At 43.3% G+C, this 14,568-nt stretch overlaps 1 protein-coding gene across 1 annotated transcript in view; it reads right to left on the bottom strand.

The window, feature by feature from the left end:
• PTGFRN (prostaglandin F2 receptor inhibitor) overlaps positions 1-14,568 on the bottom strand; it is an 83,648-nt gene that overhangs the window by 41,264 nt on the left and 27,816 nt on the right. Inside the window, exon 2 of the mRNA XM_044238997.1 lies at positions 3,557-3,925. Coding sequence (XP_044094932.1) covers positions 3,557-3,925 — 369 coding nt within the window. The remainder of the gene's footprint in view (positions 1-3,556; positions 3,926-14,568) is intronic.

Genomic DNA, 14,568 nt, shown 5'->3' with positions numbered 1-14,568 from the left:
CTAATGCCCACGTGGGAACACTCTCCCATTTTAATTCGTGCGTAACCCCAACTGACTTTCTGACCCAGAAAATAAGAAAGAAAAGGTTAAAAGCAAAGGGGTGGGGGGGATAAAAAAAGAAAAGGCACTAAAGACCACCCTCCCACCCCCACCCCCACCCCCACCTCACCCCCAGTCTAGAACTGAGTGGAGAATACTCCCTAACTCCTTCGGAAGCTGTGTCTGGGGGATGGGTTTCTGCCACCCCTGAGCAAGTTACTTCACTCCTCTGAGCCTCAGTTTCCTCATCTCTAAAAAGGGATGACAACTGGACCCATAGCAGGGAGGCGACAGAGTTGAAGGAATGATAAGCCAAGGTGAATGGTGCTCAGCAATAGGGGTAAAATTCCTGTTAGGGTACCAGGCTCCAGAATCTAATACCAGTTAAAGCAACATGATCCAAGGAGGGCAGAAGCTGGCATGAGCTGCCTGTGCCCCGAGGCCCGGGAAATGCTTACAAACAACGAGTGAGAGTAGAATGTACAGGCAGAAAAGAAACTGGTCAAGGAAAACGGAACCCTCAGCTATGTACCCTATCAGGGCCATTTGGGAAAAGGTGGGCTCTTTACAAAGTCTGGAATGAGGGGGCCAGAAAGCCAGAAAGTATTGGTAAGTGCTAATTAGGAAGGGAAGCGATAATCAAAATAATCAGAGAAGAGGCCTCTACGAAGGGGCATGGACCATCTCTGAGGCAGGTCTACACAGCTGGATAAAAGAACCCTCCAATGCTACTATTCGTGACGTCTTTCGTTTTTCTCGAAATTTCACACTTGGAAACTAATTAAGTGTCCTTGAGGAAAAAAAACTGCTCAGTCCTCAGAAAGACCTATCCCAAAGACCCATCTCTACAGCAAAATGAATATAATAACCTTCTAGTATATCCATCAGTCTGGGAGTCCAGTTAACAGGACTTGGTTCTCATGGCCAGATATCTGTCAGCACATGGCTGAATGGTTTCAAGACCCACAAAGCTGAAGGCCAGAAAGACCCCGGACCCCACAGAGGCCCCACCTGGGCAGCCAGCCAGTCTCATTCATGGCCATCTATCTGCTTTCCTCACCCAAGAAAAGCCTCTCCTTGCTCCTTCCTTCCAAAGACTGGAGAAAAAACAGGAAGACACTGGGGGACACGGTCGAGGGAATTCTCCAGCTGCCCCTAGTCCTCAAGATGAGAATTACAGGGGAGGTAAGTGTGCACCTAACCTAATGAAGGTACAGCATGGGTGTGATAACTAAAAGCAACACATTATTTAACTTCAGTGCAAGAATGTCTTGCAGGACTTTTTTCTAAAAGACATCTTTAGGGGGCGCCTGGGTGGCACAGTGGTTAAGTGTCTGCCTTCGGCTCAGGTCATGGTCCCAGAATTCTGGGATGGAGCCCAGCATCAGGCTCCCTGCTCGGTGGGAAGCCTGCTTCTCCCTCTCCCACTCCCCCTGCTTGTGTTCCCTCTCTCACTGTGTCTCTCACTGTCGAATAAATATATAAAATCTTTTAAAAAAAAAAAAAGACATCTTTAGGATTTCCTACAAAGACGTAGATTTGATGTTTTGATACCTACATAATGGATATGGCTGTTTTATTCCCTCCTGAGTTGAATGGAGGGAACAGCCCCTAAGACATGCCGGGGTTCTGTACATCATTACAGAGGGGGATAAACACCAGGATCATCCCCTTCTTTTTATTTTTTTCTTAATACATAATGTATTATTTGTTTCAGGGGTACAGGTCTGTGAATCATCAGTCTTACAAAATTCACAGTGTTCACCATAGCACATACCTCCCCCATGTCCACCACCCAGCCACCTTATCCTCCCCCACCCCCTCCACTCCAGCAACCTCAGTTTGTTTCCTGAGATTGAGTCTCTTATGGTTTGTCTCCCTCTCTGGTTTCGTCTTTTTTCATTTTTCCCTCCCTTCCCCTATAATCCTCTGTCTTATTTCTCAAATTCTTCCTGTCACTGAGATCATATGATAATTGTCTTTCTCTGATTCTCTTAATTGGCTTACCATAAAACCCTCTAGTTCTAGTCACATGGTTGAAAAAAGCAAGATTTCACTGTTTGATGGCTGCATAGTATTCCATTGTATATCTATACCACCTCTTCTTTACCCATTCATCTGTTGATGGACATCTGGGCTTTTCCCATAGTTTGGCAATTGTGCACATTGCTGCTATAAACATCCGGGTGCACGTGCCCCTTCGGATCACTACATTTGTACCTTTGGGTAAATATCCAGTAGTGTGATCACTGAGTCATAGGGTAGCTCTATTTTCAAATTTTTGAGTAGCCTCCCTACTGTTTTCCAGAGTTGCTGCACCAGCTTGCATTCCCACCAACAGTGTAGGGGTGTTCCTTACCAACATCTGTCGTTTCCTGACTTGTTAATTTTAGCCATTCTGACTGGTGTGAGGTGGTATATCACTGAGGTTTTGATTTGTATTTCTCTGATGCTGAGTGATGTTGAACACTTCTTCATGTGTCTGGTGATCAGCTCCTTCTTTTTAGATCATCACGTACATCTTCTATTGTCCCAATCTTTACCTACACTCCCTATTCTGATATAAATGCTTTTTGGAATAAGGCAGGATACAAAGAAATGCATCATTAAGTAATAATAACAACAATCAGGCTTCTATTTTATTGACCCCAAATTACTTTGTTCTTGCTCATTTACCAATTAGCTATATGATTTTTAGCCAAGTAATTAACCTATGCTCTTTCATTTTCTCATTTGTAAATCAGGGAAATAGTCTGCCTGATCTTCTTCATTGGTTTAGAGAACTGAATGTGGGAATAAATCTAATAGGACTTAGAAAATGGAAAAAACAAAAACAAAAACAAAAAACAAAAAAACCCCACAAAACCCCAAACCTTCCATATATATAAGGCGAGATTCTCTGCAGAATCAGGCCAATAGGCTAGTAGGGTTCCATCATAAGCTAGCAGTGACCACGTCGTTCTTTCTCTACCTATAACCCCCCCCCCAAATTCCAGAACAAACTGCCCTTTGTGAAGCGCACAAAGACAGACATGAGCTTCAAAGCATCTGATATCCCCATAAAAGTAAACATCATCATGACCATCACCTTCTGAGTGCAAACCTTACGAATGCTTACTATGGAACTGCTCTGAGGCCTGACACACGCTAACTCACGTTGTCCTCATAACCTTTAAGGGAAGCCCTGTTTCACAGAGGAGGAAGCTGAGGCACGTAACATGCCCGCGGCCAGTTGGTGAGAAGCGGTAGAGCCAGCAATCAGACTGAGTGCAGGCAACCTGGCTCAGAGCTGGGGCTCTGCCACCACGCCAGCCACGGTTAGTTCAGAATCACAGGGAAGAGAAAGGGCCCTCAGAGGGAACCTGGCCTATCCTCTCCTTTCAATCAAGTAAGACACTTCTGTTCACTGGACAGAGGAGGGGGGCAGAGACCCAGAAGATTAGTAAGTTTCTTGACAAAGCAGAGTGGCCGAGAAAAGTCTGGCCCCTGATGTGATGACCCCTCCATGAGGACATACCTTTGACCTGCACTGTATCCTCATAGTTGCCCTGCACGGTGGCGTCTGTGCTGGGGGTCGAACATTTGTAGTGGCCCTCGTCTGAGGTCTGGACGTTCTTGATGTGGAGCTCCACAGCATCGTTGGCAGTCCTCCTCAGGGCGATCTCGCCCCGCTGCAGGCGTTCACGGTACAGCTGGGCTGCAAAGCCCGCCTCCCAGGTGCTGGCAAGCTCCACGAAGCTGCTCCCCGAAGACGAGAAGCTCCAGTCAAAGTTCTGCTCGCTGGGGCCGTCATAGTCACTGACGTTGCAGGGGATGACCAGCTCAGTGCCCAGCACCCGCACCAGGCTCCCTGTGGGGACTCTCACCACGCGTCCTCGGCAAAGAGCTGCAATGACAAGAGATAAGAGGTGGGACCTGAGTCATGGAAGGTCATCCTGCTACCAATGTGTCAAACCCGTGAGTGTTCCTGCTCACAGGCTCATTGCAAAAAAAAAAAAAAAAAAAAAAAAGGGACATCTGGTCAGCTGGGGAAAAAAAGGCTCATTGCAAAAAAAAAAGGGACATCTGGTCAGCTGGGGAAAAAAGGGTGTGCTTTCTGGGGCTCAGTAGAAATAGGGTAAGCCCCTCCCTGGAACCATGAGCCAGGAATACAACCCTGAACTGAGTGCCTCTCGCACAACAGTTTCCTAGGATTGACAGGGAAGAAGACAAGTATTAAAAGTAGGCTAACCATGAACCTGAATAGCTTCTTCCCTCCCGTTACTATTTAACATACCATTGTCACTCAGTGTGATGTAGAAGTATTTTAGGGTTGGTGTGAAAGAAAAGGACACAGCTAATCAAGTATTTACATTTCTGCCCACCCTAGATCAACCCTCATCCCTAGAGACCATTCCCCGGGCTCCTGAGACCTGATTTACAATGATGGATGCCAATTTTTAAACCCTAGAGCAGCCCGCTGATAAAAAGATTTAACTCTGGTTATCTGACATTGCCTATAAATTAATATTAAAATATGACGACTCCACCAAGTATTAATTTTCTATTTTCTGGCTCATTTCCTTCTCTCTACTCTTCGCCCTGATCTAAATTCAGAATGAGGATAGGGAAGCACAAAGGGAGACAGCGCCTTGTCTGGCTGGTTGCTGGGCGTTGTTAGGAATGCGGTAGTTTGTGGGGAAGATGAGTTCAGGGGACAAAGCCAGGAGTTTACTGGCACTCCCTGCCCCAAGAGCACATACCTCCCAGGCCTCCGATAGGGCCCTAGGGACCCTCACCTGTGCGTCCTTTAAGGGGTCATCTTTGCCATGAACTTCAGTGAGATTTTGTAGTATATTTATTACCTGTGCATAACATTTCAATTTGGACCAAATGAGCTTGTCTGGCTCCTGCATGATGTTCTATGAAGAAGTACAGCATGAAGGCAAACAAGGGAAAGCATGGGTTCTTAAATCCAGAAGACTCAAGTTGGTTTTACTTTCTTAAGTCAAAAATTCATTTTATTTTGTATTTGAGTAACATAACACAAAATAGAACACCCACATTCCATACATATTCCTTGTACTGGGATAAGGGTACATTCACGAAGTTCCTCTAAATTAATGTCTTCAATATGAACATCAGGCATAAGCTATGTCAAAAGAAGTATCACTCAGGGAGCCTGGGTGGCTCAGTCGGTTGAGCATCTGACTCTGGAGTTCAGCTCAGATTATGATCTCAGGGTTGTGAGATCCAGCTGACATCAGGCTCTGCACTCAGCATGGAGTCAGCTTGAGTTTTCTCTCTTCCTCTTCCTATGCCCCTCTCCTGCGCCTGTGTGCTCTCTCGCTCCCTCTCTCTCAAGATAAATAAATTTTAAAAGAAAATTTTTTTAAGATTTAAAAAAAATCTATCTGAAGGGCGCCAGGGTGGTTCAGTTGGTTAAGCAACCGCCTTCCGCTCAGGTCACGGTCCCGGGAGTCCCAGGATCGAGTCCCGCATCGGGCTCCCAGCTCCATGGGGAGTCTGCTTCTCCCTCTGACCTTCTCGCCTCTCATGCTCTCTCTCGCTCTCTCTCTCTCAAATAAATAAATAAAAATCTTTAAAAAAAAAAAAATCTATCTGAAAAATGGGGCACCTGGGTGGCTCAGTGGGTTAAAGCCTCTGCCTTTGGCTCAGATCATGATCCCGGGGTCCTGGGATCGAGCCCCACATCGGGCTCTCTGCTCAGCAGGGAGCCTGCTTCCCCCTCTCTCTCTGCCTGCCTCTCTGCCTACTTGTGATCTCTCTCTCTCTCTCTCTCTCTCTCTGTTAAATAAATAAATATAATCTTTTAAAAAAAATTTTTTTTTTTAATCTGAAAGAGTCGGAGAGGGAGCACAAGCAGGAGGGAGGGGCAGAGGGAGAAGCAGACTCTACAGTGACCAGGAAGCCCAACATGGGGCTCAATCCCAGGACTCTGGGATCGTGACTTGAGCTGAAGGCAGATGTTTAACCGACTAAGCCACCCAGGCACCCCTAAAAAAAAAAAAAACAAATCTTTAAAAAGTTTTCAAGGGGCGTCTGGGTGGCTCAGTTGGTTGAGCATCTGACTCTTGGTTTTAGCTCAGGTCATGATCTCAGACTCAGACATCCTAAGATGGAGCCCTGCCTTGACTCTATACACAGCACAGAGTCTGCTTGAGATTCTCTCTCTGCCTATCCCGAGCACACCCATGCTCTCTCTCTCTGTCTCGAATAAAATCTTTAAAAAAAAAAAAACAAAAACTCAAAAATTATAGGAATTTTGAAAAATACTCACTGCTTACAAAAACTGAACAAAATCAACACTATGCTAACAATTATAACGAAAGGAAAAGCAAGCATGAAGTCGTTAGAACGACTGGGAAGCACTCATTCCTGATATGAAGAGGTTATATTTTTATAAGGGAATCAGTTATGTTTTATACAGAAATCACACACAAAATCGATGCATTTGCCCAAAAAGTTTAGTTGCAAGAGCAAGTACCATGTCAGATTTACCCTCAAGGATACCCTCTGAAGGAGAGATTAAATCTGGGAGACTGACCTCTCTCAGCTTTGGCTTCCTCAACTATCGTATGGGGCAAGGAAAATTTACTGAGTTCATAGAATAAAATGCCTGGCAGAGAGTCTGCCATGTTGTAAGAGCTCAGTAAGTTGGGAACTTCTATTATGACTTTTCAATTTTGTATTTTTATCATTTCTTATGGGTTGAGTTCTGCTCCCCCTGCCCCAAAACAAAACTCATATGGAGAAGTCCTAGCCCCTAGTACCTAAACATGTGACCTGACTGGGGAACGGGGTCCCTGCAGATGTTATCAGTGGTTATTAGACACCATTGGGTCAGGTTATACGAGAAGAGGGTGGGACCCTAATTCAATGACTGGTATCCTTAAAAGGGGGGAATCCTGCACACAGACAAGCATGCAGGGAGAATGCCATGTGAAGATGAAGGCAGGAATGGGGGTGAAGTCTCTACAAGCTAAGGAACATCAAAGACGGCTCACAAACGACCAGGAGCTGGCAGGAAGGCCTGCAGCGGACTCCCCCTCCCCCTCTGAAGGAAGCCACCCCGCCGACAAGTGGACTGCTCGTCCTTGGAGCTCTGAGAAAGCACATTTCTGCTGCTGAGGACACCCAGTCAGTGGGTCTTTGTTACAGCAGCCCAAGCAAACGAATATACCATTGTTGCTTGTTTTTCAATGATTTAATTCATTTCTTTTTCAAAGTCTGAGCTGCCATTTAGTGGTTGTGAAATGAATTTAGAGCTGTTGTGACCAGCATGTGTGTGTGTGTTAATACAATGAAAAAGAAGAGGAAATATTAGAGCCCACCGCATTTTGTAAGGAGTAAATACTCTTTCATTAAATCTTAAGTACACAAAGGGGTGTGTGTACCAGAATATGGTGAAAACATTTATCATAATTTGGGTTGGCATAGAAAAGAAAAAGGAAGGTGAACACTTTTTAAAAGCCATCTCTTGTTTCCTCCACCCATTATCACTTCCCTGAAAAAGGGAAAGCATCCACAGAAGAGAAAGGGTAATAAGGCCAGCATGTGCTCTGAGCATGGGGCTATGGGCCAGCCTGGCCAGGGGCAGTTCTAAGAAAAGATGCTGCACCTGGGGTGCCTGGATAGCTCAGTGGGTTAAGCCTCTGCCTTCAGCACAGGTCATGAACTCAGTGTCGTGGGATCAAGCCCCACCTGGGTCTCTCTGCTCAGCGGGGAGCCTGCTTCCCCCTTTCTCTCTCTGCCTGCCTCTCTGCCTACTTATGATCTCTGTCTGTCAAATAAGTAAATAAAAAATCTTCAAAACAAAACAAAAGATATTGTACCTGAAAGCACTCTCCTTAAAACAAGAGTGACAACTCAGGCCTGGGGTCACATCTCTTCCTGCAGACAACAGAACCAACCCCAAATATTCTTGCAGAGTAGGGCTGAAACATGCTGCTTTTTTCTTCCTAAGGCAGCTCGGTGCCAACAGGAAAATGCCCATGACCTCACACCTACTACTTCTGACAAACGTGCGGCATATGCATCCTCAACCGCTCCTCAGCTGGGGCTGACCCTGAATGCCCCAGCCCCAGGGATGGACATGGCTAAAACCAGGTCACTCAGGGTCCTCTGGGCTCATTTTTGCTGAAGCTACTGAGAAATTTTCAATTCCTCCCGAATCAGGGTACTATAAAGATGATTTGCAAAAAAAGAGTCCAAGATGGTTGTGTAGGAAAGTACTGACCTCCCCTCCTGCCAAGGACACGTGAAATCAACAGATACATACGGATCATCTCCCTCTGGAAAAAAGATTTGAAAACTAGATGAACTGCTCCCCACAACAAAAGATAAAAAGGACTGCACTGAGATGGATGGGAGAGGCAGGGACAAGGTCTTGCCAACCACCCCCTCAACTGCAGTGACCCACCAGAGGGAAGGATCTCACTGGACAGACACTTCTCCTGGAGGAGTGAGGGGTCATAGTGCCCCATCTCAGGCCCTCCAGCCCTTGGGATCTGCATCAGAGAGACGAGCTCCCAAAAACATCTGGCTTAGAAACCCAACAGAGTTGACATCCAAGGAACCCAACTGCCATAGGAAACTGAGATCCTCCTTTTAAACGGATCACCTGCAGTCTCACTTTCTGCAGAACCTAGCAAAAAAACACCAATTTCAAAAGCACCTGGACTATACGTAAAGGAGATTCATCTGCTGGTCTGGGGGCATTTGCTGGAGGGGCAGGGGACAGTCTGTGCTCTCTCCAGAGCTGGAGGCGCTGGGGGGCACCATCTGTAGCTCTCCACCTACCCTGCTAGTGCAGACCAGGTGCTTGGGCACAAGCACCCTCCCACTGCCTCGCCAGGTCTGGCAGGGTTATGGTTATGGCACCATCCTGCCACCTTGCTGAGGCTGCATATCTTGGGAGGCTGCAGCAATTCCTGGCTTCCTGGCAGGGGCAAACTTGAGCATGGACAACCACAGCATTCTCTCCCTAGCCTTGCTACTCCAGTCCGTGAGTGTAGGTGGCAGTTATGACACCCCCTCACCCCCCTGGCTGGGGCTGGTGAGCACTCATGGTCATGGCATTCCCCCATCCCGAACGTGGGCCAAAGCAGGCATGCAGACAGGGCCCGCTCCTGCTGCACTGCTAAACCCCATAGGCATGCACGGTGAGGGCATTTTTCCACTGCCTTTCTGGGGTTATTGAGTGCGCCCCTCCCCTACATGTCCAGTTGCCCTGCTAAAGTCAGCAGAGAGGCAGAAACCACACAGCCCCTGGCCCTGGTGGCCATGGAGGCTGGCGTTCCTGAGCTCCAAGGGACTGTAAGAATCAGAAAAACAGTTCTTAGAAGGCCAACACCTGCAGGGCACTGTACAAACAGCAGACTGAAACACACATACCATCTTCCTATGAAAAAGGCCTATTTACTTATCCAGAAGCTTCAGCCTGAGGGACAACCCCTCTGGTTTTCAACACATCTAGAGGCTACGAAGGTACTCCCTGGGAATTACCTGTGTATCTCCCAAAGAGATACCATCCCCATGTACCCCACTGGCCTCACTACAGCCTGATGAGATTATATGCTCCTTTAGAGTCCCAATTTTTGCAACTGTTGCCCAGAGAACACCTGCAATTCTCCTGGTCTGGAGGCCAGCAGGGTCTACAACTGCAGTCCCACAGGGCGTATATATTTGCATACTTTAAAAACTGCTGCCTAAGGGTCTGGCTTCTAATCAACCTAAAACTAGGTGATAGATGAGATTCGTCCCCTTGGAACACTGACAGGTCTTGGCATGCCCTCAACAACAGGGACATATCAAGAATAAATCAGGCTACTTAGACAATCACAAAGGTTCCAGAGACAACCAAGAGCTGGGGCAAGGTTGAACAAGAAGGATCATTATCCACAAAGCCACTCCTTCAAGACTGAGAGAGGTAACCATTTCACCTAATACAGAGAAACAAACAGAAAGTCAAGCAAAATAAAGAAACAGAGAAATATTTTCCAAACACACACACACACACACACACACACACATCCTCAAAAAACCTTGGAAAGAGACCTTAATGATATGGAGATAGTCATCTACCTGATAAAGTATTCAAAGTAATGGTCATAAAGCTGCTTGCCAAACTTGGGAGAAGAATGTATGAAACCAGTGAGAAGTTCAACAAAGATAAGAGTTAAGAAAATACCAAGCAAGGTGCCTGGGTAAGTTGGCTAAGTATGGAACTCTTGATCTCAGCTCAGGTCTTGATCTGAGGGTCATGGGTTCAAGCCCAATGTTGGCCCAGTGTGGAATCCACTTAAAAAATAAGAAAAAAGAAAAGAAAAGAGAAGAAACCAAGCAAAAGTCACAGAGCTGAAGAATACATTAACTGAAATGAAATATACACTATACGGGCTTAAGAGCAAACTGGATGACACAGAAGAATGAATCAATGAACTGGAAGACAAAGCACTGGAAATCACCCAGACAGAGTAGCAAAAAAAAAAAAAAAACACCCCAACAACTAAAAAATTTTTAAAAATGAAGACAAGAGATCTATAGGACACGATAAAGTGGAGTAACATTCACATCTTAGCGGTTCCAGAAGGAGGAGAAGCAGAAAACTTACTTTAAGAAATAATGGCAGAAAACTTCCCTAACCTGGAGACAGAAACAGACATTCAGGTCCAAAAAGTCCAGAGAATTTCAAATAAAATAAACCCAAAGAGAGCCACACCAAGACATATTATAATTAAGATGTCAAAAGTTAAAGAGAGAACCTTAAAAGCAGTAAGAGAAAAGCAACTTATCACATAAAAGGGAAACCTCATAAAGCTATCAGAAGTTTTCAGCAGAAATTTTGCAGGCCAGAAGAGAGTGGAGGGACATATTCAAAATGCTGAAAAAACTTCCGACCAAGAATATTCTCCCTGGCATGGTTATTGTTCAGAACTGAAGGAGATGTAGAGTTTCCCAGATAAGCAAAAGCCAAAGGAGTTTATCACATAAATGAGCCTCACACGAAATGTTAAAGGGACTTCTTTAAACTGAAAAGATATGTCACTAATTAACAACAAGAAAACATACAAAAGTAAAAAATCTCACTAGAAAAGGCAAATGTATAATAAAAGTAGTGGATTAACCACTTATAAAGCTACCACAAAAGTTGAAAGACTGAAGTAGTAAAATTAAAATTATGATAATTAGTTAATAAATGCATAAAATAAAAAGAGGTAAAATATGACATCAAAACCAAAACATGGGCCCTGGGGGTAGTAAAAGTGTCGAGTTTTGGAATGTGTTCATATTTAAGTTGCTGTCAATCCAAATAGACTGTTTTATACATAGGACAGGAAATATACACCTCAAAGTAACTACAAAGCAGAAAATTACAGTAAATACACAAAAGAAAATGAGAAAGGAATGTAACACTAAATAAAGTAATCATACCACAAGGGAAGAGAAAAACAGAGCAGAGGAACTACAAAAACAGCCAGAAAACAATGAACGAAATGGGAAAAAGTACATGCCTCTCTATAAATGTAAATGTAAATGGACTAAATTATCCAATCAAAACACACAGAGTGGTTGAGTGAATTTTTAAAAACAAGTCTCATCTATACACTGCCTACAAGAGACACGCTTTAGGGCACAGACAGACTAAAGGTAAAGGGATGGGAAAAGGTATTCTATGCAAATGGAAATTAAAAGAAAGCTGGTATAGCTATACTCATATCACACAAAATAAACTTTAAAACAACGACTGTAATAAACAAAAAGGGCCACTACATAATGATAAATGGTTCAAGCCAACAATAAGATGTAACACTTATATATTTTTATGCAATCAACATAGGAGCACCAAAATATTTAAAGCAAATATTAACAGATGTAAAGAGGGAAACTGACAGCAATACAATCAGAGGAGAGGACTCTAACACCCACTTACATCAGTAGATAGATTTCCTAGGCTGATAATCAGTAAGGAACATCAGCTTTAAACAACAGATTATTGGGCCAGTTGGACTTAACAGATATACAGAACATTCCACCCAAAAGCAGTAAAATACACATTTTTCTCTTGTGCAAGTGGAATATTCTCCAGGACAGCTCGTATGTTAGGCCATGCAACAAGTCTCAATAAATTCAGAAAGACTGAAATAAATCATATTGAGCATCTTTCCCAACCACAATGCTATGAAACTAGAAATTAATTACAAAAAGAAAACTAAAAAAAACCCCACAAATACATGGAGATTAAACAACATGCTACTGAACATCACTGGGTCAACAAAGATATCAAAAGAGAAAAAAAAAAAATACCTAGAGAAAAACAAATAGAAATGGTATACCAAAATCGACAGGATACAACAAAGTGGTTCTAAGAGGTAAATTCATAGCAATGCAGGCCTGCCTCAAGAAATAGGAGAAATGTCAAATAAGCAATCTAACTTTATGCCTAAAGCACCTAGAAAAAGGAGAACAAAAGAAGCCCAAAATTAGTAGATGGAAGGAAATAATGAAGATCGTAAGTGGAAATAAATGGAATAAAGACAAAAAAGAGAAAAAAATCAATGAAGCTAAGAACTTTGAGAAGATAAACAAAATTCTTTAATAAACAATGCTGACAAGTCTTCAGCTGGACTCACCAAGAAAAAAAGAGGAATCAAATAAAGAGAAATGAAAGAGAAGTTACAACTGATACCATAGAACAAAGGATAATGAGGCTATTGTGAGCAAATATATGCCAACGAATTGGACAACCTAGAAGAAATGGATCAAGTCCTAGAAATAGTCAATCTTCTAAGATTGAATCAGGAGGAAATAGAAAATCTCAAAGGACTGATTACTAGTATGGAGACTAAATCAGTAATCAAAAACTTCCTAACAAATTAAAGTCCATGACCAGATGGCTTCTCTGGTCAAAGAAGCTTTAATACCTACCCTTCACAAACTCTTCCAAAAAACTGAAGAGGAGGGAATCCTTCTAAATTCATTTGATGAGGCTAACATTCCCCTGACACCAAAACCAGACACCACCGCAATAAAAAACAATGAAAACTACAGGCAAATATCCCGATGAACACAGATGCTAAAATCCTCAATAAAACATTAGCCAACTAAATTCAACAATATATTAAATGGATCGCACAGCATTCACACACACACCCCATTATATACTACCAACAATACGTTAAATGGATCCCCACCGTCAAGTGGAATTTATTCCAGGGAGCAAGGCTAGTTCAACACCCACAAATCAATCAATATGATACACTGTGTTAATAAAATGAAACATAAAAAATCATATGATCATCCCAATATATGCAGATAAAGCATTTGACAAAATTCAACATCCATTTATGTAAGCATTAAACCACCAAGCTCCTGGAAGAAAACATAGGTGGTAAGCTTCTTGACATTGGTCTTAGTGATGTTTTTTGGAGATTTGACTTCAAAGGCATGGGCCACAAAGCAAAAATACACAAATGGGACTACATCAAAATAAAATTCTCCTGCACAACAAAGATAACCACTAACAAGATGGAAAGGCAACATACTGAACAGAAGATACTTGCAAATCACATATCCAATAAGGAGTTAATATCAAAAACATAAAAAAAGACTCATAAAATAACAAAAAAAAAGCCCAAACAATCTGATTTAAAAAGGGGTACAAAATCTGCATAGACATTTTTCTAAAGAAAATCATATAGATAGATAGATGGTCAAGATCCCTGATGATCAGGGAAATGCAAATCAAAACCACAATCAGGTATCATCTTAAATATGTCAGAATGGGTATTATCAAAAAGAGAAGAAATAAGTTTTGGCAAGGATGTGCAGAAAAGGACCCTTCGTGCACTGTTGGTGGGAATGTAAATTGCTTCAGCCACTGTGGGAAACAGTACTGAGGTCCCTCAAAAAAATTAAACAGAGAACTACCATATGATCCAGCAGTTTCACTTCTGGGTACCTACCTGACCTTGAGGGATAGTATCCTGCTAAATCAAAGAAATCAGACAGAAAAAGACAAATAACCATATGATTTCACTTATATGTGGAATTTAAAAAACAAAGCAATCAAACAAAAGCCAGACTCCAAGACACAGAGAACAGACTGGTGGTTGCCCAGAGGGGAGTTGGGGGAGGTGAAATGGCTGAAGGGGATCAAGAAGCACAAACTTCCAGTTATAAAATAAAAATGTCATGGGGATCTACATGTGGGGAATACAGTCAATAGTATTACATTAACTCTTTGTGTTAACAGACGGTAACTAGACTTACTGAGGTGATCATTTTACAACATACACAAAGGTTGAATCACCACACCATACACCCCCGAAACAAATCTGACACTTTCTGTCAATCACACGTCAATTTAAAAAAAGAGAGAGCGATGATCTGCTCTGAAGCTGCACTTGGGCAGCCCTCCTGACTAGGCGAGGATGCCATCTAGAGCGAAGAGAGCCAGGCCAGCACCTGGACCAGAGAGGTGGAAGGAACGTGACCTAGTGACCCAACAGCGTCACACGTGCCACT

The sequence above is a fragment of the Neovison vison genome, chromosome 2, assembly GCF_020171115.1.
Source record: "Neovison vison isolate M4711 chromosome 2, ASM_NN_V1, whole genome shotgun sequence".
Classification (NCBI taxonomy): Eukaryota; Metazoa; Chordata; class Mammalia; order Carnivora; family Mustelidae; genus Neogale; species Neogale vison.
This window is presented reverse-complemented; position numbering and strand designations above follow the sequence as displayed.